We start from the raw sequence: 24397 nt of genomic DNA, 5'->3' as shown, positions 1-24397 counted from the left end.
TGTGGGCAAATGTGGAATTGTCCCTTTTGTCAGGAAGGTTAAAAAAGCTTATCATCTAATTGGTGGTGCAGAGGGATCTGGGTGTCCTGGTGCATGAATCACAAAGGGCTAGCATACAGGTACAGCAAGTAATTAGGGAAGCCAAAGAAATGGTGTGAGAGGAATTGATTACAAAATTAGGGAGGTTATACAGGGAATTGGGGAGGCCACATCTGGAGTGAAGTGTCGCTCTCCTTATTTAAGGAAATTTGTAAATGCATTAGCAGTTCAGGGAAAGCTTACTGGACTAATACCAGGAATGGGCGGGTTGTCTTATTGGAGAGGTTAGGTTTGTATCCATTGGAGTTTGGAAGAGTAAGAGGTGACTTGATTGAATCCTTTAAGATCCAGAGGGGTATTGACAGGGTGGATGTGGTGTGGTGGACTTCAGTTGTGCCTTTGTCTTGCCTGGACCACCGTTGTGTGTTTGTTATGCCTGGGCACATCCCCTGCCGGCTCGGCTCCTCCCCTTGTCACCTAGTATAAAGGTGGCTGTCTCCTCCCCCTTGTTCAGTTCGGGTCGGTTACCTGTTGGGATGTGCTCCTGATTCTGTTATGAATAAAAGCCTACAGTTGTATTGGCACACAAGTAGTCTTTTGCCTAATTGATAGCGCATCATGTGGCAAGGATGTCTCCCCTTGTCGGAGAATCTAGAATTGTTTAAAAATAAGGTGTTGCTCATTTAAGACGGAGATGAGGAGAACTTTGGTTCTCAGAGGGTTGTAAGTTTCTGGAACTCAATTCCTCAAAAGGCAGTGGAAGCGGAGTCTTTGAATATTTTAGGGCAGAGCTAGATAGATTCTTGATTAAGAAGGGGTGAAAGGTCATCGGTAAGAGCTCTGAGGTGCAGTATGTAGGGTTGAGATTCCAATCAAATAAGCCATAGCGGACAGGCTCGAGGGACCTACCCCTGCACCTAATTTGTATGTTTGCATGTTCGTATGTTAAGACATGTTTCCTAATTTTACCCCTGAGAGTTCTGCCTCTTATTTTTCGACTGTGTACCTCTGGTCTTATACTCCCCAACTAGAGGTAACAATTTCTCCCAATCTATCATATCTGTTCCCCTTAATACGTTGAAAATTTTGATCAAATTTCTCCTTAACTTCTAAATTTCAGGAATATAACCTTAGTTGTGTATGTTAGAATGTAACCAATGATAACAGTGGATCTGTTGTAGTGTGACCAATGGTAACAAGATGTAAGGGTCAGCTGACCCAGTAAACTATGTCACCAATGACAAAAGGATGTAATGATCAGCTGACCAGCTGGCTCAGTATAAATAAGAACCTGTTGAGATTTGGTGAGAAGCTTGGAATGGCCCAGGGTGAGGCCTCAAGTGTTGGAGTAATGCAGTTCTTTTTATTAAACCTTTTTCTTTGATATATAAGTTGGAGTAAGTTTTGTTATATTTTATTGCCTGCAACTGAGGACTTCCTTCTGGAGGATCAACAGTGTAAACTTTCTCAAAATATAAGGTTTGGGATCCAGATACCAGGTGATACAGTGGGGCAGCACAGTGGCACAGTGGTTAGCACTGCTGCCTCACAGTGCCAGGGACCCGGGTTCGATTCCCAGTTTGGGTCACTGTCTGTGTGGAGTTTGCGCATTCTCCTGATGTCTGCATGGGTTTCGTCCGGATCCTCCAGTTTCCTCCCACAGTCCAAAGATGTGCGGGTTAGGTGGGGTTGGTCATGCTAAATTGCCCTTTAGTGTCAGGGGGACTAGCTAGGGTAAATGGGGTTATGGGGATAGGGCCAGGGTGGGATTGTGGTTGGTGCAGACTCGATGGGCCGAATGGCCTCTTTCTGCACTGTATGATTCTATGGTAAATCTACACTGCAGTCTCTCCAAGGGCAATATATCCTTCCGAAGATGCCCAGAACTGTTCATGGTATTCCCGATCTAAACAGGGTTTTGTATGACTAAAACATGGCTTCTATCCCTGGCAAGCTTAGCTCTAATTCATTGTTTCGGATTCAGTGCACAACATTTCCATGTTCCCAGTCATCCCACCTGGTATTATGCACATTGGAAATCCAAATTAATGCTTAAAGGCATTTCTGAAAAACATTATGGTGCAAGATAGATGTAAGATTGTTTTGTTTAGTACCTTTCTGTTGGTTTGAACACGTAAACAACAGGAACACGTCTCCACCACTCGACCAGGTTGGGCTTCTGGCCAGACAATGGCGTCTCATCCTCCCAAACCAATCCAATTATGTCTATATTTTCATCCCAAAATGGAGTCTCGTACTCCAGGTAAATTTTATTCATTGTACCAAAACCCATGTTTTGAATAGCTTGTAGACGGTGCTCAGGTAGGCTGGGCTCAAACAGTGACTGATTATTTGCCTTTAGACAACCTGTGAATTAAGGTTAAAAAAAAATAGACTGTTTGACACATCATTTTTTCTATCGTGTTTAACCAACTGTACAGTGGTTGTAAATTAATCTTCACACTAATTGTAATGATTATTCCCTGTGTTGTTTGATATTGCGAGCTTGTTACTCACACACAGTACAACCGAAAACAATGACTAACATTGCAATGATAAAAGCAAATTACTGCCAATGCTGGAATCTGAAAGCAAAAGGGAAAATGCTGGAAAATCTCAAAGAGTCAGGTCATAGAGTCATAGAGGGTTACAGCATGGAAACAGGCCCTTCGGCCCAACTTGTCCATGCCACCCTTTTTTTTTAAACCCCTGAGCTAGTCCCAATTGCCCGCATTTGGCCCAAATCTCTCTATACCCATCTTATCCATGTAACTGTCTAAACGCTTTTTAAAAGACAAAATTGTACCCACCTCTACTGCTACCTCTAGCAACTTGTTCCAGACACTTACCACCTTCTGTGTGAAAAAATTATCCCTCTGGGCCCATCTATATCTTCCCCCTCTCACCTTAAACCTCTAGTTTTAGACCTCTAGTTTTAGACTCCCCTATCTTTGGGAAACGATATTGACTATCGAGCTGATCTATACTCCTCATTATTTTATAGACCTCTATAAGATCACTCCTCAGCCTTCTACGCTCCAGAGAAAAATGTCCCAGTCTATCCAGCCTCTCCTTATAACTCAAACCATCAAGTCCCAGTAGCATCCTAGTAAATCTCTTCTGCATTCTTTCTTGTTTAATAATATCCTTTCTATAATAGGGAGACCCTCTATATTAGGGTGACCCTATGATAGAATGACCCTATAAGGTCTTTGACAAAGGGTCATCTGGACTTGAAACGTCAGCTCATTTCTCTCCTTACAGATGCTGCCAGTCCTGCTGAGATTTTCCAGCATTCTCTCTTTCGATTGTAATGATAAAGCTACCTAACTCTCCAGAATACGTATAGCAAATGACATTGACTCTAAACCATTAAGACACCATCATCCTTTTATTTTAACTGTAATGTCTCTTCGTCCAAATCATGTAACATTAATTTTATTCCTCTTTTTCTAACTAATGTAGTTCATTCTAAATTTTCATTCCTCTTCCAATCTTCAAAATTATGAGAGGCGTAGACAGGGTGGATAGTCAAAGGCTTTTTCCTAGGGTAGAAGTATCAATTACAAAGGGGGCACAGGTTCAAGGTGAGAGGGGGAAAGTTTAAGGGAGATGTGCGGGGGAAGTTTTTCATGCAAAGAGTGGTGGGTACCTGGAACGAGCTGCCAGTGGAGGTGGTGGAAGCAGGCACATTAGCAACATTTAAGAGGCATCTGAATGGGTACATGAATAGGGAGGGAATAAGTTTAGGTTTAAGTTTAATTAATTTTACAAGTAGGCTTACATTAACACTGCAATGAAGTTACTGTGAAAATCCCCTAATCGCCACACTCCAGCACCAGAATACGGTCGGAATACCACTGTGCTTCAAATAATAGTAGCAGCCATTATTCTACTTTATGAAGGAGGCACAGTGTTCAATTCCAGCCTCGGGTGACTGTCTATGTAGACTGGGAGGAAACCGGAGCACCCGGAGGAAACTCACACAGACACGGGGAGAATGTACAAACGCCACACAGACAGTGACCCAAGCCAGGAATCGAACCCAGGTCCCTGGCGCTGTGAGGCAGCAGTGCTAACCACTGAGCCACCCCTGTTGTTGTTATATGTTGTTGCTTAATGAAACAATTGCGGCTCGCTAGAAGAAGGCAGCCAGACACACGGTTATAATAGTTACCCAGTGAAATGGTTACAATGACGTGATCAGCTAGAATCTGATCTCCATCTTCACACAGCACTCTGACTGGATACAGCGAGCCATCCTCCGATTCAAAGCTTCTATTCCACTGGATCTGTTTCGCAGGCTTCTCCAGCAGCAGCTTTTCCTTCGGGACAACCTCCAGCAGTTTCTGCAACAGGCTGGGGAATAACCTGGAATGGGAAAAGTGGGATTAGGAATACGATGGAGTGGTGGTATTGTCGCTGGACTAGTAATCCAGAGCCAGGGTGATGCTCTGGGGACCCAGATTCAAATCCCACCACAGCAGATGGTGAAATTTGAATTCAATAAAAAAAATCTGGAATCCCCTTATTAAATTCTCCCTAAGTGTACCCAAACAGGTGCCTGAGTGTGACGACTAGGGGATTTTCATGGTAACCTCATTGCAGTGTTAAGGTAAGCCTAGCTGTGACATAAATAAACAAAAAGCAGGACAAATCTAACCCGGCCACTTACCGCCCCATTTCTCTACCCTCCATTATCAGCAAAGTGGTGGAAGGGATAATTGGCAGTGACATCAACCAGCACTTTCTCACCTGCTCACTGATGCTCAGTTTGGGTTCCTCCAGGGCCACTCAGATCCTGAACTCATTCCAGCCTTTGGCATGAACAAAAGAGCTGAATTAGCACAGCCAATATAGCTAGCCAGCCCGTCTTTTGGACTGTGGGAGGAACCCGGAGGAAACCCATGCAGACACGGGGAGAACATGCTAACTCCATGCAGACAGTCACCCAAGGCTGGAATTGAACCTGGGTCCCTGGCGCTGTGAGGCAGCAGTGCTAACCACTGTGCCACCGTGCTGCCCCACATTTTGAAAATATTTCACACTTATAATGATCCAAGTTAAATTTTGACCTCTGGGTCATAATAGGTAGGCTACTATACCCATGCAAATGGCGAAGTGCTAAAGCCTACAAACATTATGTCAGGTGTTATGGTGCAAAGCGTATCAGACATCTTTTACTAACTCTGGAGCATTTCGGTCGCCGCCGTCAATGTTTTTATACTCTTCATATTCGCGTAGGGACACGTCTGCCAGCCCATTTGTTGCAAGGTGAATACACTGCCACTTCATTGACATGCTCAGCAACCCCAACTTTTGTCTCCTCAGGTCAACATGGTCACCACTGCATTGCGCGAGGAACATTTTTACTTCCTCCAGGTAGACGTCAGCAAGGCTTTTCGCTTGTGTGTAGCCCTTCTCTTGAGCGAGAAGATGAGCTCGCTTCAGAATGCCGCTGGCCACCTTTCCCATTTCCTCGGTGAAGTTAGGATCGAGCTGCTTCTGTGTATTAGTGAGCACTGACCATTCAGTGTCGGAATTATTGTACACTTGCTGCAATAGGTCGTGTTCTTTGACCAGTTGATAAATGGGATTCTTCATGCTCGCCCCGTGAACGTACTGAGCTCCTTCAGCAACCAGTGATTTGCCTAAATATATTGAGAGGAAAACGTCAAATCAGAAGTAAGTACCGCACTGAATGATTTCTTTAAAAAATACATTGAAGGGAATATAAGTCATCAATGAATTTAATAAATTAAAACTACACATCGTGGAAAGATCCGACATTTCTGGTCATTAACTGAGTTTGCTTTCTACAAATGAATAACACCCCAGAGTGGCACTGTTTGCCAATGGCATAGTGGCACAGTGATTAGCACTGCTGCCTCACAGCACCAGGGACCCGGGTTCAATTCTGGCCTTTGGTCACTGTCTGTGTGGAGTTTGCACGTTCTCCCTGTGTCTGCGTGGGTTTCCTCCGGGTGCTCCGGTTTCCTCCCACAGTCTGAAAGACGTGCTGGTTAGGTGCATTGGCCATGCTAAATTCTCCCTCAGTGTACCCGAACAGGCGCCGAAGTGTGGCGACCATGGAGTTTCCACAGTGCAGTGTTAATGTAAGTCTACTTGTGACACTAAGGGCCCGATTTTACGCAAACTTAAATGGCGGTGAAGTTGGGCGTTGGGCCTGTGCCGCGATCCGCACCCGATTCCTAGCGGATTGCGCCTTTACCAATGGCCGATTCGGGCGCCGTTCCGGTGCGCGCCCAAATCGGCCGGCGCGATGATTTAAATGCATTTGCATGCATTTACATCGACTTAATGAAGCGTGCGCCCAACTTTACCATCAATTCCCCCTTTACCAGCGTTCGGCCCAATTCGCGTCCACGCCTTTACCGACCTGATAAATAAAAGTCCACCTTGTACTTTTATTCGGCAGGGGAGTCGCCGAGGCCCACCCTTCGCGGACACCCCCTCTAACCACCCCGGCAAACCCCACCGCCCCCGGGATCGGACCCCTCTGGGAGGCAGGCCTCCCCGGCAGAGCACACCCCTAACCTACCTCGATCATGGTCTCCCTCCATCATCCTTCCCGCTCACCTTCAGTCCTTCGACAGCCTGCAGCACGTTCCTGGACACTGACTTCGAGCCACGGCTGGAGTGACCGGGCTTCACACAGGTCCACTGGCGTCTGCTGGAGGAGGGGGGGTGGGCCCAGTTGGAACTCTGGTGGGGCAGGGGGGGGTGGGATGAGGAGAGGGGGCGGGCCCACGTCGCCCTCTTGGAGTGGAGGGGGGGTGGGAGGGGAGGGGGAGTGACGTCTCATCCTCTGGGGGAGTGAGAGGGGAGGGGGTGTGACGTATCATCCTCTGGGTGGTGGGGGGGGGCGGGGGGGGGGAGAGGGGGTGTGAATCTCATCCTCTGGTCGGGTGGGTTCCGCTGCCTGTCTGCGGCTGATCCCTCCTGGCACCATCACTGGTTCACTACCAGCCACAGCCATCTCTCCCGCTCTCTCGCACCTGCAGGGAAGAGTAATCTGTGGCTGGTAGTGAACCAGTGATGGTGCCAGGAGGGATCGGCCCTCCCCAGGAATGAGACGTCACATCCCCTCCCCTCCCACCCCCCCAGGGGATGAGACGTCACACCCCCTCCCCTCCCACCTCCCCAGAGGGTGAGACGTCACACCCCCTCCCCTCCCACCTCCCCAGAGGGTGAGACATCACACCCCCTCCCCTCCCACCCCCCCCTCAAGGGGATGATAAGTCACGCCCCCTCCCCCCCCACCCCGACCAGAGGATGAATGGCAGAGAGGCTCTCTCCACTCTCTGCTTTTTTTTTCGCGCCCGGGCGCGTTCTGTCAGGTTTTTTCAGGTTTTTGTTTTTTTCAGGTTTTTTCAGCTCCTATCGTTCCGGCGGTGCTAAGCCCCGCCCACTGGACCAGTGCCGGAAAAAAGCGTATGGGTGCGCTGGAGCGCGGCCTCCGGGCCCGGATCTATTTGACGCCCGCACCCGGCTCTTAGTCTCGAAATGGTAAACTCGGGCCCTAAATGTACTTTTTTCGCCATATGGTTTGGATTTCTATTGTTTCATTTAAACTCTAAAAGTATAATTAAAACAATATTTTTAGAATCATAGAAGGAGGCTATTCGGCCCATTGAGTCTGCACTGATCACAATCCCACCTAGGCCCTATCCCCATAACCCATGCATTTATCCTAGCTAGTCCCTCTGACACTAAGGGGCAATTTAGAATGGCCAATCCACCTAACCCACACATCTTTGGACTGTGGGAGGAAACCAGAGCACCCGGAGAAAACCCACACAGACACGGGGAGAATGTGCAAACTCCACATAGACAGTGACCCAAGCCGGGAATTGAACCCGGATCCCTGGCGTTGTGAGGCAGCAGTGCTAACCACTGTGCCACCGTGCCTACCCTGTACATATTGGAATTTTTGTGCATGCAAAATGGGGCCTTGTCATTGATGTTCCATCCAACTGACCCCATATCTCTAAGCACCTCAAATGAGAGAGATACTTCAATATTCAAGATGGAATCTAACTGCATGTGCAAAACTCTGTGTTAAATTGTGAGTGTGAATAGTGTTACTTTGCACTCAGCGGAGAAGATCTTTCAATTTACTGGGAAGCATAAAGAATTGATAAACCTTAGGTTTGAGTCTTTGAGCTGAATATTACCATCCCACCCGCCATGTGAATTGTAATGGGCAGGACACAGACCAAAGGTCCGTTGGCCTTGGGTGGGATTTTCCAGCCTTGGGGCGAGCGCGGCCGGAAAATCCCGCCCTTTGGGTTCAAGTGTCAGAATTGGCTTTCAGTAATACAAGGTATCTAATTCCCTTTGACTTTATTTTTGGTTCGTGAGCCAGCTTTTGCTGTTCTCTAGAGATAATCCAGCTCGCTTGATCTCGATTGTCAGTACGAATACAGACTGTGAAAGCAGGGCCTCATGATCCTTCTGAGCTTTTGGGTTTTAAGCAGGAGGCTAGGAAAGATATCAACTGAACATTGGTAAAGCTTGAAGTTTTAAACTTTATTTATTAGTGCCACAAGTAGGCTGACATTAACAATGCAATGAAGTTACTGTGAAAATCTCCCAGTCGCCACACTCCTGTTCGGGTACATAGAGGGAGAATTTAGCATGGCCAATGCACATAACCAGCTCTGTGGGAGGAAACTGGAGCACCCGGAGGAAGCACACGCAGACCCAGGGGTGGGGGATGGGGGGGGGGGGGGGTGCAATTTTACCATTTTGATTCTAAGTGCTGAATCTGGGAATGTTTCGGATCCGACTTGTAAACCTGTTCTCCGGCGCTCCCCCACACACTCTGCCTGAAAAAAAAATCAGCAATTCTGAATCGCACTGCAGAAGCCTGTGGGTGGGACTTATCGCGCCCTAAATCCTGCAGCTCCGATCAGCGCCTCCAGCTGCGCATGCGCAGAAACAAAAATAGAAAAACGCTCCCCTGCCACATCACTCCTGGGCCGGATAATGCCTCCCCCCTGTCCCCCATAGACATTGCCCCACACCATAACTGACCCCCTTATCCCCTCACACCCCCTCTCTACCCAGACAGATCATGCCCCCCTGCCCACCTTCCCCCCACTGATCACACGCAGAGTGGCAGCAGAACCCCCTTCCCCCCACCAATCACATGCAGAGTGGCAGTGGACCCCCCTTCCCCCCCACCGATTACACGCTGTGTGGCAGCGGACCCCCCTCCCCCCCCACCGATCATACGCAGAGTGGCAGTGGACCCCCCTTCCCCCCCACCATTCACACTGTGTGGCAGCGGACCCCCACTTCACCCCACTGATCACACGCAGAGTGGCAGCGGTCCCCCCTTCCCTCCCACCAATCACATGCAGAGTGACAGCGGTTGCCCCTTCCCCCCCCACCGATCACACGCAGTGTGGCAGCGGATCCTCCCTGGCCCCCCCTCCCACCCCACCAGAGAACCATCTGACCCACCCCCCTCGCCCCTCACTAGAGACCCATCTGACCCGCCTGCCTCCCCCCACCAGAGAGCCACCTGGCCCGCTTCCCTCCCCCCCCACCGATCTGAGTCAGAGAGCCGCCGGAAGCTCTGAACTTACCAGAGCTTCCGGACCTTTGGGGACCATGTCTGTTTCACACCGAATCTGGATGGGCGAACGCGGTGGTAAAGGGGGAAGTGCCAGTAATTCTGGGCGTGCAGCCCATTGAGTCAATTTAAATTTAAACGTTTCGGGCGAGGTCCAGATGGCAACCATTTTTGGCGATTGGTAAAGGGGGAACGGGCACGGAGGCAGGCGCAAATCGTGCTGCTCGCCTCATGTCCGACTTTGCCAAGTTTTTGCACCCGTAAACGGGCACAACCTGATGGTAAATTGGGCCCGGGGAGAACGTGCAGACTCTGCACAAACAGTGAGCCAAAGTGGGAATCGAACCCAGGTCCCTGGTGCTGTGAGGCAGCAGTGCTAACCCACTGTGCCTTAAGGGAGTGAAGGGAATTCCTGTTACGGTACTTTAGTACATTTAAAATTTAAAAAGATTATTTCCTTGTGAGTTTGAAGTTTCTCATGTCACATTGCGTTGTGAATGGTATATCTTATAAATCTATATGAAAAAATTACATCCGTTTAGTAGCAGGAGATGACAGGTAAACATATTCATTATTGATCATTATTAATGAATTTTATCATTTAATCCCAGTTGAGCAGTGATTAAAAAGAAATTCATAAATCAATCAATGGTAGTGAATCGGATAAGGGGTAAACCTTTTAGAACTGAGGTGAGGAGAAATTTCTTCGCCCAGAAGGTGGTGAATGTGTGGAATTCACTCCCACAGAAAGTAGCTGAGGCCAAAATGTTTTCTGATTTCAAGAAGAAATTAGATATAGCTCTTGGGGCTAAAAGAATCAAGGGATATGGGGGTTATCAGGATATTGAGTTTGATGATCAGCCATGATTGAGGCAGAGCAGGCTCGAAGGGCCGAATGGCCTACTCCTGCTTCTAGTTGCTATGGCCCATTGAGCCTGCACCAACAACAATCCCATTCAGGCCCTATTCCTGCAACCCCACTAATCCCTCGAACACTAAGGGACAATTTAGCATGGCCAATCAATCTAACCAGCACATCCTTAGACAGTGGGAGGAAACCCACGCAGACACAGAAAGTGTAAACTCCACACTGACAGTCACCCAAGCCGGGAATCGAACCCGGGTCCCAAGCGGTGTGAGGCAGCAATGCTAACCACTGTGCTACCGTGCTGCCCAAAGCCTGAGGTAGAAAGATTTTTAATCAATCAGTAAGCAGGGGGAGGGGAAGTGGAGTTGAGGATTATCATATCAGATCAGTCATGGGTGAGGCCACACCTAGAGTAGTGTGTGCAGTTTTGGTCTCCTTTTCTGAGGAAGGATGTTCTTGCTCTCGAGGGAGTGCAGTAAAGGTTTACCAGGCTGATTCCAGGGATGGCGGGACTGATGTATGAGAAGAGAGAGACTAGGGTTAGGATTGTTTTCGGTGGAGTTCAGACGAATGAGGGGGAGAATCTCATAGAGACTTATAAAATTCTGACAGGACTAGACAGGGTAGATGCAGGGAGGATGTTCCCGATGGTGGGGGAGTCCAGAACCAGGGGTCACAGTCTGAGGATTTGGGGTAGACCATTTAGAACGGAGATGAGGAGACATTTCTTCACCCAAAGAGTGGTGAGTCACAGGAAGTAGTTGATGCCAAAACATTGAATGTATTCAAGAGGCGGCTGGATATAGCATTTGGGGTGAATGGGATCAAAGGTTATGGGGAGAAAGCAAGATTAGACTATTCAGTTGGACGATCAGCCATGATCGTAATGAATGGCGGAGCAGGCTCGAAGGGCCAAATGGCTTCCTCCTGCTCCTATCTTCTATGTTTCTATGGTTCATTGAATGGCAGAGCAGAATCGATGGGTCTGCTCCTGCACCCTAATGTCTTATTGTCTCATTAATTTCCAAAATGCCACATATTCTCTGTTTCATTCGGCATACCGAATTGAGAGCTTCTGATCCGTCCTCCAGGCTGACTCGATGCCTCAATGATTTGTACATCAGTGAATCCTTGCTCCAGCAGTTTTCCGGCAGCTCCCACTCCAGCTATCCCGGCTCCCACGACGACCACCTTTGGGTTTCTCTTGAGTGAATCCTTGGAGTTCATGCTTCGAAACGAAAGACACAAACAAACACAATGCAAATCTCCTGCAGCATCACAGTGCACAAAAATTCAAAAGTGCTTTTTAAAACCAATCTTTGTACAGACGACCTTTAGCAACCAGCCAGAGTCGAGAGGGCGGCTCGGTGGCACAGTGATTAGCATTGCTGCCTCACAGCGCCACGGAACTGGATTCACTTCCAGCCTCGGGTCACTGTCTGGGCCGAGTTTACACATTCTCCCCGTGTCAGCGTGGGTTTCCTCTGGGTGCTCCGGTTTCCTCCCACAGTCCAAAGATGTGCGGGTTAGGTGGATTGGCCATGCTAAATTGCCCCTTAGTGTAAGGGGGATCCGCAGGGTAAATGTGTGGGGTTATAGGAACAGGACCTGGGTGGGATTGTGGTCAGTATAGACTCGATGGACTGAATGGCCTCCTTCTGTACTGCAAGGATTCTATGATTCAACTCTAAGCTTGAGAGTGTGTGCTAAGTTTGCACCAGTTCGTTGTTGCAAGGTTTTTTTCCAATGAGGCCTCAAATGAAAACAGGTTTGAAAGGGAATCTAAATCTCAACTTACAGACTTCATAGAATCCCTACAGTGCAGCAGGAGGCCATTCGTCCCATCGAGTCTGCACCGACAATCTCACCCAGACCCTATCCCCATAACCCCACATATTTACCCTGCTAATCCCCCTGACACTAAGGGCCCGCTTTTACCATTTTCATTCTAAGTGCCGAATCTGGGCGTAGTACAGATCCGACGTAGAAATCCGCTTTCAGGCGCCCCCATTCGCTCTCAGCCATCTCCAGTCCGATTCACGCTGTGGGCGGGGCTTAGTGCTGCCGGAATGATCGGAGCTCTGAACTACGCATGTGCAGTTAGAAAAATATTGGAAAAAGCGCGCCCGTGTCGGATCACTCCCGAGCAGCAGAAAACGGAGAAAGCGGCCCGGGAGCGAAAAGCGGGAGCGAGGGTGTATCTCGGGGCGGAGAGGGGGGTGCGCAGATGGATCTCTGGTGGTGGTGTGGGGGGCGCAGGGGGGTCTGCTGCCACTCTGCGGGCGATCGGTGGGAGGGGGAGGGGAGCAAGGGTGGCGATCGGTCTGGGTAGCGGGGGGTGGTGGAGAAGGGGGACAGGGATGTGTGTGTATCCCCCTTATTCACCCCCCCCACTACCCAGACCAATCGCCACCCCTGCCCCCCCGCCACCGATCGCCCACAGAGTGGCAACGGACCCCCCTGCCCCCCCCACCAGAGATCCATCTGCCCCCCCTCCCTGAGATACTTCTTACCCGCCTCCCTCCTCCCCCCATCCCAAGACAACGAGCTGGCCTCACTCCCTCCCCCCCCAAGACAACGATCATCCCTCCCCCCGACCATCAGACAACGATCGGCCCTCCCCCCCCCACCAGAGATACATCTGACCCGCCTCCTCCTCCTCTCCCCCCGACCAACCAGACAATGATCTGGCCTCACTCCCCTCCTCGCCCCTCCAACCAGAGAATGATCTGACCTGCCTCCCTCCTCCCCCCCCACCACTGATCTGAGTTAGAGAGCCGTTGGAATCTCTGAACGTGCTCTTCAGAGGCTGGAGCACCCGACTCAGACTTTTATTTAGCAGGTCCCTAAAAGCGCGGTTCCGGATTGGCAAATGTGGGGTAAAGGGGGAAATGCTGATAGAGTTGGGCGGGCAGTTCATTAATTCAATTTAAATGCATGCAAATGTATTTAAATCGCCGTTGCGCCCAATTTGGGCGCGGAACGGATCCCCGCCATTCGCAGGTCTCGGTAAAGTGGCGATCTGCACGGACGTGGGTGCAGATCGCGATAAAGGCCTCACACCCGACCTTACCGCGATTTCGCACTTGAAAACGGGCACAAATTGTTGGTAAAATCGGGCCCTAAGAGTCAACTTAGCATGGCCAATCAACCTAACCTGTACATCTTGGACAGTGGGAGGAAACTGGAGCACCCGGAGGAAACCCACGCAGACACAGGGAGAACGTGCAAACTCCACGCAGTCACCCGAGGCCAGAACCGAACCCGGATCCCTGGCGCTGTGAGGCAGCAGTGCTAACCATGAACCTGAATGGCCACCATGCCGCCCCAAATTTCCAACAAACAAGTTGTGTTTGTCTGATGGTGCATTTCTGTATTGGAATGGGCGGGTCCAGAATATCCAAACTCCAGAATGTCCTATGGACTATTTTTCAGAATATGAAAAGGGCTGAACCTGGTGGGTTACAGTAAGGTTGCCAGTCCTCCAGGATTGGCTTGGAGTCTCCAGGAATTGAAGATAAATTTTCTGGACGATACAGTGTGCATCTCTGGAGAAAATAGGCATGTTATAAAATATGGGGTTTTCGGTCATTTTCTTTGAATGGTTCTCTTTGTCAGATGTAAAAATATTGAAATTTGGTCGTGTTAAGTGTGGGGGAGGGGGGATGGTGGGGATGCAAAGGGGGGGGGGGTGCAGTTTGGCTGATAGTTTGGCATCATCCATCGATAGGTGGAGCGTGCTGGTAAAATCATGCGAGAGCTGAGAAATCAGGATCGCGCCCGATTTCTCACGTCTCGCGATCTTACCGGCACTGGATTTCCGGCGCAGTCAGCCTCTTGCGAGCCTTTCCAGTGAGAGGCTGAATATATTATTTAAATTTATTTAAATTATCATTTACATTGGTTCAGCAAGCCCAGCGCTCAATCGTCCAGGCTAATTTGCCTCTGAGGCTGCGCCAGGAGTGGTTCTCTCCGGCGAGGAAAACTCCTGTTCCCCATGAACAGGGGACACTCATGTTGCCCTCGCCGGTAGAACTGGAGGCCATTGAGGCCCCCCCAGGGAGGTCAAGGGCAAGTTGGATGCCCCTGGGGCAGTGCCAGCCTGGCACCTTGGCACTGCCCACCAGGCACCTTGGCACTGCCCACCCAGGCACCTTGGCGCTGCCCATCAGGCAGTGTCAGGGGGTGGGGCCAGAAGGGCCAGGGCCTGGAGGGAGTGTGGTCTGGAGGAAGTGGGGCCAGGCCGGGGCAGCCAGATCGGGGAGGGAGTGTGGCCCGTTGTCACTCTACAAGTGATCGGCGGGGAGCAGGGGAGGCCCACTGCACACTCTACAGCACTGAAATATTTTCTCATTTTAAATTGAAACTAATTACACTGACATGGGGCATATAGCGGAAGGGTAAAGTACAGCAGATGCTGGAAACCTGAAATATAAAATGCTGGAAATACTCAGCAGACAAGTCAGCATCTGTGGAGAGAGAAACAGAGTCAATGCTTCAGGTCCACAACCTTCACTAGTTCTGGCGAAGGGTCATTGACCTCCAGTTCTCTCTGCACAGATGTTGCCAGATGCACTCAGCTTTTCCAACACGTCCTGTTTCTATTGCAGGGGAAATAACCCCCTTTAGCCAGACCCCCAAAAAACAATCAGACTCTTGTGAGTCTCCCGTTCCCCCTCAACAAGAAAGCCGGCAGCTGCTGCCTGAGATCTGGTTCGGCTCAACATTAAATGTGACTTTCAAACAAAAAAGTTAAGGTATGAAGCACAAGAGATTAGCACTGCTGCCTCACAGCGCCAGGGAACCAGGTTCAATTGCGGTCTCGGGTCACTGTCTGTGTGGAGTTTGCACATTCTCCCTGTGTCTGTGTAGATTTCCTCCGGATGCTCCGGTTTCCTCCCACACTCCAAAGATGTCCGGTTAGATTGATTGGCCATGCTAAATTGACCCCAGTGTCAGGGGAACTGGCAAGGTAAATGTGTGGGGCTATGGGAATAGGGTCTGGGTGTGATGTGGTTGGTATAGACTTGATGGGCCGAATGGCCTCCTTCTGCACTGTAGGGATTCTATGAAAACATAAACAATAAATTGATAATTAAAAAAATTAGTAATTGATAAAAATGACATTAAAAAGTGCCAAGCATAAAATCCCTACTGTACAGAAGGAGGCCATTTGGTCCTTTGAGTCTGCACTGACAACAATCCCACTCAGGCCCTATCTCTGTAAACCCACATATTTACCCAGCTAATCCCCCTGGCACTAAGGAGCAATTTAGCATGGCCAATCAACTCATTCACTCACTCACTCATTCAGTCCCTCACACACTCACAATCACACTCACTCACTCACCCCGGCGACTGACACCATGGGGGGAATTTTCCCATCCTGCCTGCCATGGGAATCATAGCGGGGTGAGGTGCAGACGTACAAAGTTCCATGGACCTCGGGCGGGACTTTCCAGTTTTGGGGCGAACGCAGCCCTGAAGTCCCACCCCATGTGTCTCTTTGCCAGTCAGCCAGGCTGTCAATCTGTCTGTCGATCAAGTAGGATTCTGCAGAACATTGCAGTATTCAAATGAGGCCTTGTTAAGATCTGTACAGCCTCCATATCCCAATCACAGTATCTAAGAGAAGGCCCCTTTCAGATCAGTATGGTCTCCAATCCCAACCTTGCTGAATTGTTCCTACACATCGGGGTCCCCCACACACAACCTGCCACTCCATTAATATCTTAAGTAATTTGCATCCTGAACAATTTCACCATTAATCTTCAATGCTTTAACTTCTCCGGTACGTAATAACAATCCCATTGTGAGTGGGGGGATTTCTTTTCTTAGCCCTTTAAGGGGCGTTTCCCTGAAAGTGTCATGAGACCCGCTGGTCCAATTGGGAGCTGAGTTGGGGACTCATTCAGACTTGCCTGGGCTTGTTCCAGGACTCGGAGTTTGGGGTCAGTGGAGTTTAAGACCTTTTTACTGTGATACGTATAGTCATTCTGTTCATGGTGGCATGATGGCACAGTGGTTAGCACTGCTGCCTCACAGTGCCAGGAACCCGGGTTCGATTCAGGCCTTGGGTGACTGTCTGTAGAATTTGTACGTTCTCCCCATGTCTGCATGGGTTTCCTCTGGGTGCTCCTGGGACCTGAGTTCAATTCCCAACTTGGGTCACTGTCTGTGTGGAGTTTGCACATTCTCCCTGTGTCTGCGTGGGTTTTCTCCGGGTGCTCCGGTTTCCTCCCACAGTCCAAAAATGTGCAGATTTGGTAGATTGGCCATGTCAAATTGGCCCTTAGTGCCAGGGGGATACGTGGGGTTAGGGGATAAGGCCTGGGTGGGATTGTTGTTGGTGCAGACTCGATGGGCTGAATGGCCTCTTTCTGTACTGTTGGGATACTATGATTCTATGGAACCTTTGTTAGTTCACTGACTGGAGTTCGAGCCTTAACTTGCAACACTACCTAACCCCACATGTCCAGCTGTTACGGACTGTCAGCTTTGCAAATACTATTCAAGTTAAAGTTTATTTATCAGTCACAAGTAAGTCTTACATTAACACTGCAATGAAGCTACTGAAATTCACCATACTCCGGCGTCTGTTTGGGTCAATGCACCTAACCAGCATGTATCTCAGACTGGAGGGAAACTGGAACACCCAGAAGAAACCCACGGAGACATGGGGAGAATGTGCAGACTCCGCACAGGCAGTGACCCGAGGCCGGAATTGAACCCGGGTCCCTGGCACTGTGAGGCAGCAGTGCTAACCACTGTGCCATCGTGCTGCCCCTAAATCACATTCATTTTAGATTAGCATGCATACTTCATTCCATTTGGTCCTCCATCATGAACCTGGGATTTTAGGAGGTTAGGTTTTTATAGATGTTTCCAATTCAGTTGAGAAAATGACCCTCGACAAACACTATTATTTTCGAATGGAAGGTCACCGCTTCAGCTGGAGTTTGCACTGGAGCTGCTTGAGTGGAGAAAGAACATTGCACACGAACAATCCACCCTATACCACAACCTCCTGTAAATAGCTTGAGTTTAACTGATTTGAGACTTCAATTATGTACAACTGCTATTTTTAGCCAGAGCTCATAGTGACCTCAGTGGCAAATCAGATCATTAGATTCATTTTCAACCAGCACTCCTTGTTCCAGCAACGGAATAAGAAATATGACTCACACAAGTCAGGACTTGTAAGAGTTCTTGATTGCATTTGATTTGTTTCATTATTTATTTTTTAAAATTCAGTCATGGGACACGGGCATTGCTGGCTGGCCAGCATTTATTGCCTATCCCTAGTTGCCTTTGAACTGAATGCTTGCCAGGCCATTTCGGAGGGCAGTTGAGAGTAAGCCTCATTGCCGTGGCTCTGGAGTCAAAGGTAGGCCAGACTGGGAAGGACGATAGATTTCCTTCCCTAAAGGACGTTAGTGAACCAGATGGGTTTTTCTGACAAACGTAGAATCCTACAGTGCAGGAGGAGGCCATTCAGCCCATCAAGCCTGCACCAACCACAATCCCACTCAGGCCCTATCTCCATAACCCCATGCATTTACCCTAGCTAGTCCCCCTGACACTAAGGGGCAATTTAGCATGGCCAATCCACCTAACCTGCACATCTTTGGCAGCCAGCAATGGTTTCATGGCCATCAGTACATTCTTAATTCCAGATATTTTTTATTGAATTCAAATTCCACCATCTGCCATGGCAGGATTCGAACTCAGGTCCCCAGAAATTAGCTGAGTTTCTGGCTTAGTAGTCTAGTGATAATACCTCTAGGCCATCGCCTCCCTCATTGTCACATGTATTGGGATATAGTGAAAAGTATTGTTTCTTGCATGCTATACAGACAAAGCATACCATTCATAGAGTACATAGGGGAGAAGGAAAGGGGAGGGTGCACAATGTAATGTTACAGTCATAGAAATCATAGAAACCCTACAGTGCAGAAAGAGGCCATTCGGCCCATCGAATCTGCACCGACCACAATCCCACCCAGGCCCTATCCCCACATATTTACCCACTAATCCCTCTAACCTACGGATCCCGGGACACTAAGGGGCAATTTAGCATGGCCAATTAACCTAACCCGCACATCTTTGGACTGTGGGAGGAAACCGGAGCACCCGGAGGAAACCCACGCAGACACAGGAAGTACGTGCAAACTCCACACAGACAGTGACCCAAGCCGGGAATCGAACCCAGGTCCCTGGAGCTGTGAAGCAGCAGTGCTAATCCACTGTGCTACCGTGTCGCCCCATAGCTAGGGAATAAAGAAAAATCAGCCATTCAAAAGTCTGATGGCAGCAGGGAAGACGCTGTTCTTGAGTTGATTGGTACGTGATCTCAGACATTTGTATATTTTTCCCAATGGAAGAAGGTGGAAGAGAGTATTTCAGGGTGCGTGGGGTCCTTGATTATATTGGCTGCTTTTCCGAGGCAACAAGAAGTGTAGACAAAGTCAATGGATGGGAGGCTGGTTTGTGTGATGTGTGAAGTTGTACGAACTAAGGAATAGCATGATGGGAAAATTGGTCAGCTATTTGGTACAATATAAGCAAGACTGACTCCGCATAACTTAAGGCTGTATGAGTAAATAAAACAAGATAAGGTCAGGGATGACGGAGTCACCGACCTTCTGTTACATCAAAGGACAAGATAAGGGTATGAATAATGCGACAAAGAGTTCTAGGAGGTCAGCAAGTTATGACATGATTAATGATGTTGCTTATGATTCTATTACTAATCAAATTCCTGAATATGCTCTGGTCGCGCAAACTGATAATGATTATGTATAAATACTGAACTAATTCTTTGTGTAATTGCGGACTTGTGGAAGAATCGGCAGTTGTACCAACTGCTCTCTGACCTCAAGTTTCAGCCATATACTGCATGCAGTCTTTCGTAAATAAAGACTAAGTTATTTTATTGGAACAAATTTTGTTGAGTCTTTCTATCACAGTCAAGAAGCGGGAAAGTTTCCACTTCAACAGATGGGCTGGGCTACGTTCACAACCCTTTGTAGTTTCTTGTGGTCTTGGTCAGAGCAGGAGCCACACCAAGCTGTGATACATCTGAAGGAATGCTTTCAATGGGGCATCTGTAAAGGTTGTTGAGAGCCTTCGCGGACATGCCGAATTTCCTAAGCCTCCTGAAAAAGTAAAGGCATCGATGGACTTTCTTAACCAATGCATCAGCGTGGAGGGACCAGGACAGGTTGCTGGTGATCTGGACTAACCTGCTGTGTTTGGTAAATCCACGCATCCATGCATTCTCGATTCAATCAGATACTGCTGACTATGAAGAATGTAACTTTGCATAGTCCCAGAATAATCTATCAAGAGCCAAATCCTTTCATTACACCCTAAGCGCTTATTGGCTTCTCAAATAATCCTCATGTTGTGGGGTTTGCTTGGCATGAAGTAAAACAGCTTCACATCGGGATTAATTTCAATCAGGATATGAAGCTAATTTAATGACTTATGTTAGAGTTCTAATGTAAAGAGTTATGTAAGAGTTTTATGTAAAATTATAATTTCTAGTATTTTTTTTTAATCCAAGAAGAACTGAAATGTAAAGATAAATGTTTTGGCTCTGCCTCTCTCTCTCTACGATCAAATTAACACATTTTTTCCTGCATGTGCTATCTGTATTAATATCATCTACGGGGCTGTTGAATATTTATTGTCTCAATGATCTTTCTGCATCCCTTATTTTTGTCAACTCGATTCAGAGTATTGCAATTAAAGGTGATAGTGATAATCTTAGTTTCATTCCCACGATAATTTAAAAACATTAAGAGTACCAAATTTGACCTTCAAATTTAGGATGGAAGAGATTTCACTGCAGGCCTTTAATATAGACAAAGAGGCTTCACAGAGACATCATCAAAGAAATGGTACTAAGCCAAAGATGGGCACACTCGCAGGGTTTTCCTGTTGAAAGGGGTTGGCCTTAAAAACAGTCTAATAACAAGAGAGAGAAGGCAAGATACAGGGAGATTTACGGAGGTAACGTTTCTGAGTTGGGGGCTCTGGGGAGTTGACTGTGCAGTTTCAAGTAGTGGGTTGAAGGGAGGTCAGTTAGGGCATACACAGAGATTCAGAGGCAGAGTTCATTGTCAGAGGTCCAGAGGTGACTATATAAAGAGTGAGAGGCATGGCCATGGATGGATTTCACTTCAGGGATGTGTATTTCTAATTTGAGGCATTGGGATGACTGTGAGTCAATATAGGTGAGCCTGGAAGTAGCAAGGATGAGGAACAGGGTTTCAGTGTTAAAGGTGCTAAAGGCGGCACAGTAGCACATTGGTTAGCATTGCTGCCTCACAGCGCCAGGGACCCGGGTTCAATTCCAACCTCGGGTTACTGTCTGTGTGGAGTTTGCACATTCTCCCCACGTCTATGCGGGTTTCCTCCGGGTGATCCGGTTTCCTCCCACGGTCCAAAGATGTGCAGGTTAGGTTGATTGGCCATGCTAAATTGCCCCTTAGCGTCAGGGAAATTAGCGGGGTAAATATATGGGATTACAGGGAGAGGGTCTGGGTGGGATTGTTGTCGGTGCAGACTCGATGGGCCAAATGGCCTCTTTCTGCACTGTAGGGATTCTATTCTATGATAAATATTGTGGAAGGCACTTCAGTTCACGTGTTAAAATGCATTATCATATCAAAAATTATGTGGTGTCTTCCATGTACTTAATGTGTTGATTGAATTTCTGAGGTTTCTTCAAACATAAAGTTTAAGGTCAAATTTAATAGCCTTACCGATTGTAAGTTATTTTGACAATAAAGCAAGGAATATTACCATGAATTTTAATCACCACAGCCTGAGTCTTGAGTCAGGTTAACATCACCTAGGTAATACATATTCAAGGACCCGCAGTGAATATTGTTGCAGATAGCGAATGCTGAAGAAAACATTGAATATGGATGTGATTATATATAGAGAGAGGAAACCAAAAGAAAAATACTTACACATACTGCTATGTGGGGGTGTTGCAAACAGAGGAGAGATGGTAGGATAGTTTCTCCTGTTTCCATCACTCAACTGGCCACAGTAAGATGTGTCTTAAAGAGGAAACCTCTGAATGCTGCGACTCTAAAGACAGGTTTTCTCGTAAGTTTAATTTTAAGTCGGCACGGTGGCACAGTGGTTAGCACTGCTGCCTCGCAGCACCAGAGACCCAGGTTCGATTCCTGGCTTGGGTCACTATCTGTGCGGAGTTTGCACGTTCTCCTTGTGTCTGCGCGGGTTCCCTCCGGGTGCTCGGGTTTCCTCCCACAGTCCGAAAGACGTGCTGCTTAGATGCATTGGCCATGCTAAATTCTCCCTCAGTGTACCCGAACAGGCACCAGAGTGTGGCGACTAGGGGATTTTCACAGTAACTTCATTGCAGTGTTAATGTGAGCCTTACTTGTGACTAATAAATATATTTTAACTTTACTGTAAAAGAAGGAATATTTATTTCTTAATACCTGAATGTAATCACAAATGTACCTCCGCACTCATTCACACAAGGCACACACACGCAAGAAAAGATGCTTACAAAAGAGGTAGCATGCACTTAGAGTCATAAAGTCATAGAGATATATGGCATGGAAACAGGCTCTTCGGCCCAACTCGTCCATGCTGACCAGGCTTCCTGAAACTGAACTAGTCCCATTTGCCTGCGTTTGGCCCATAACCCTCTAAATGTTTAAAGATTCCAAAGAATAACTCTTATCTTTCGACATTGCAGCTGGTAATGTTGCTGGCCTGATGGTTTCCTTTTGTTTCACTGAAGGTTGGAGGTTTTTGGCAATGAATTCATAGTGACTTAATCCTTGCAACAATAGCTTTCTGGCTTTGTCCCAATCTCGAGAGTGAAGATTTGGCATTGTACTGCACATCTGTCGGTAAAAAGCTGGCTCCACTTCTCTGCATATTAGTGGATTCTCAGTCGGGATTTTCCTTCGCTGGACAGGGTCTCTTTGTCTCCCAGACTGACTGACGTCAGGTTACGCTTAAGATGTGTGCCAATAAAGTGTTGCTTATTGCAAACAGCTTTTTGTCAGGTGACCATAGTATTAGTTTTCCCATTGTCCACTCAAATGGTCCCTGACAACATGAGCCTTGGCACGCAATGGGGTGTTTATCTCCACCATTTGCATTTCCATTTTCCTCATGTCCATTTCATGGAATTTCATCCTGTCGCCACTAAGCACAGTGGTTAGCACTGCTGCCTCACAGCGCCAGGGACCCGGGTTCGATTCCCGGCTTGGTCACTGTCTGTGCAGAGTTTGCACGTTCTCCCCGTGTCTGCGTGGACTTTCTCTGGATGCTCCGGTTTCCTCCCACAGTTCGAACAACGTGCTGGTTAGGTGCATTGGCTGTGCTTAATTCTCCCTCAGTGTACCCGAACAGGCGCCGGAGTGTGGCGACTAGGGGATTTTCACAGTAACTTCATTATTAATGTAAGCCTGCTTGTGACTCATAAATAAACTTCAAAACGTTAAACTAAGCCTATGTGATCATTGTTCATCAGTTTCTGTAGGCACTTAACAAATATAGCTGTTAAATCCCCAGGTTGGTTTTTGATGTCTTCTCAAAGAAATGTTCCAGATGGACGTTTACAGTGAGATTCTCCGGCCTCCCAGCCGCATGTTGCCCAATGGCGTGAGGTGGCGCGTTGTTTGCCAGAGGCGGAATTCTCTGGTCCCAATGGGAATTCACACAGACGTCATCACATGCCAGCGGGAAACCCATGGGCGGATGGTGTGTTGCCGGCGAGACTGGACAATCCCGCTGGCATGAATAACTGAGGAATTCCGGCCAACATTTTTATGTCCTGACCAGAATAACAGGCTACATCCAGCCTTCTGCATAGAGTCATAGAGTCATAGATGTTTACAGCATGGAAACAGGCCCTTCAGCCCAACTTGTCCATGCCACCCTTTTTTTTAAACCCTGAAGCTAATCCCATTTGCCCAAATTTGGCCCATATCCCTCTATACCCATCTTACCCATGTAACTATCTAAATGCTTTTTAAAAGACAAAATTGTACCTGCCTCTACTACTATCTCTGGCAGCTTGTTCCAGACACTCACCACCCTCTGTGTGAAAAGGTTTCATGCAGTTTCATGTATATTCGTCAGCCAAAGAATTAGGGCTTCTGACTGCTTGACTCTGTCTTGTTACAATGCAGATTGTCAATTCCCTAAAATAGAGGCCAGATATGGGTGGCATGGTGGCACAGTGGTTAGCACTGCTGCCTCACAATGCCAGGGACCCTGGTTCGATTCTCTGCTTGGGTCACTGTCTGTGTGGAGTCAGAAGAGGGTGGAAACCAGAGATGCATTGGCCATGCTAAATTCTCCCTCAGTGTACCTGAACAGGCACCAGAGTGTGGTGACTAGGGGATTTTCACAGTAAACTTCATTGCAGTGTTAATGTAAGCCTACTTGTGACACTAATAACATTTTAAAAAATACTGCGGATGCTGGAATCTAAAACAAAAAGTGCTGGAAAATCTCAGCAGGTCTGACAGCATCTGTGGAGAGAGAATAGAGCCAGCGTTGCGAGTCTGGATGATCCTTTGTCAGAGCTCAAACAGAGGATCATCCAGACTTGAAACATCGGCTCTATTCTCTCTCCACAGATGCTGTCAGATCTGCAGAGCTGCTCCAGCATTTTCTGTTTTTGTTTGTCCATTCCCCATGTTATTATGAAGAAACTAAAGCGATCATTTGTCACACGTCAGCAGGCACACTTGTGTGGGCACAACAGTGGGAAAATGAAAGTTGCCTGTGAGTTTGGAGTGGTGTGATTGTTGTGTTCCACAGTCACTGCAGAAATTGTGATGTAAAATCTGTCTAAATGCCACATTTTAGGTGTGACT

General features: G+C 47.9%; 1 protein-coding gene and 1 long non-coding RNA gene across 2 annotated transcripts in view; one reads left to right on the top strand and one right to left on the bottom strand.

Annotated features, from left to right (window-relative positions):
* Positions 1–24397, top strand: part of LOC144506965 (uncharacterized) — a 521793-nt gene that overhangs the window by 377219 nt on the left and 120177 nt on the right. The window lies entirely within an intron of this gene.
* LOC144506870 (peroxisomal N(1)-acetyl-spermine/spermidine oxidase-like) overlaps positions 1–24397 on the bottom strand; it is a 44283-nt gene that overhangs the window by 7586 nt on the left and 12300 nt on the right. The window contains exons 2-5 of the mRNA XM_078233229.1: positions 11573–11739; positions 5228–5690; positions 4217–4410; positions 2154–2406 (exon numbers count right to left, since the gene is read on the bottom strand). Of these exons, the coding sequence (XP_078089355.1) occupies positions 2154–2406; positions 4217–4410; positions 5228–5690; positions 11573–11738 (1076 nt within the window). The 5' untranslated portion in view covers position 11739. The remainder of the gene's footprint in view (positions 1–2153; positions 2407–4216; positions 4411–5227; positions 5691–11572; positions 11740–24397) is intronic.

Source organism: Mustelus asterias, chromosome 18 (genome assembly GCF_964213995.1).
Source record: "Mustelus asterias chromosome 18, sMusAst1.hap1.1, whole genome shotgun sequence".
In the NCBI taxonomy this organism is placed as follows: Eukaryota; Metazoa; Chordata; class Chondrichthyes; order Carcharhiniformes; family Triakidae; genus Mustelus; species Mustelus asterias.
This window is presented reverse-complemented; position numbering and strand designations above follow the sequence as displayed.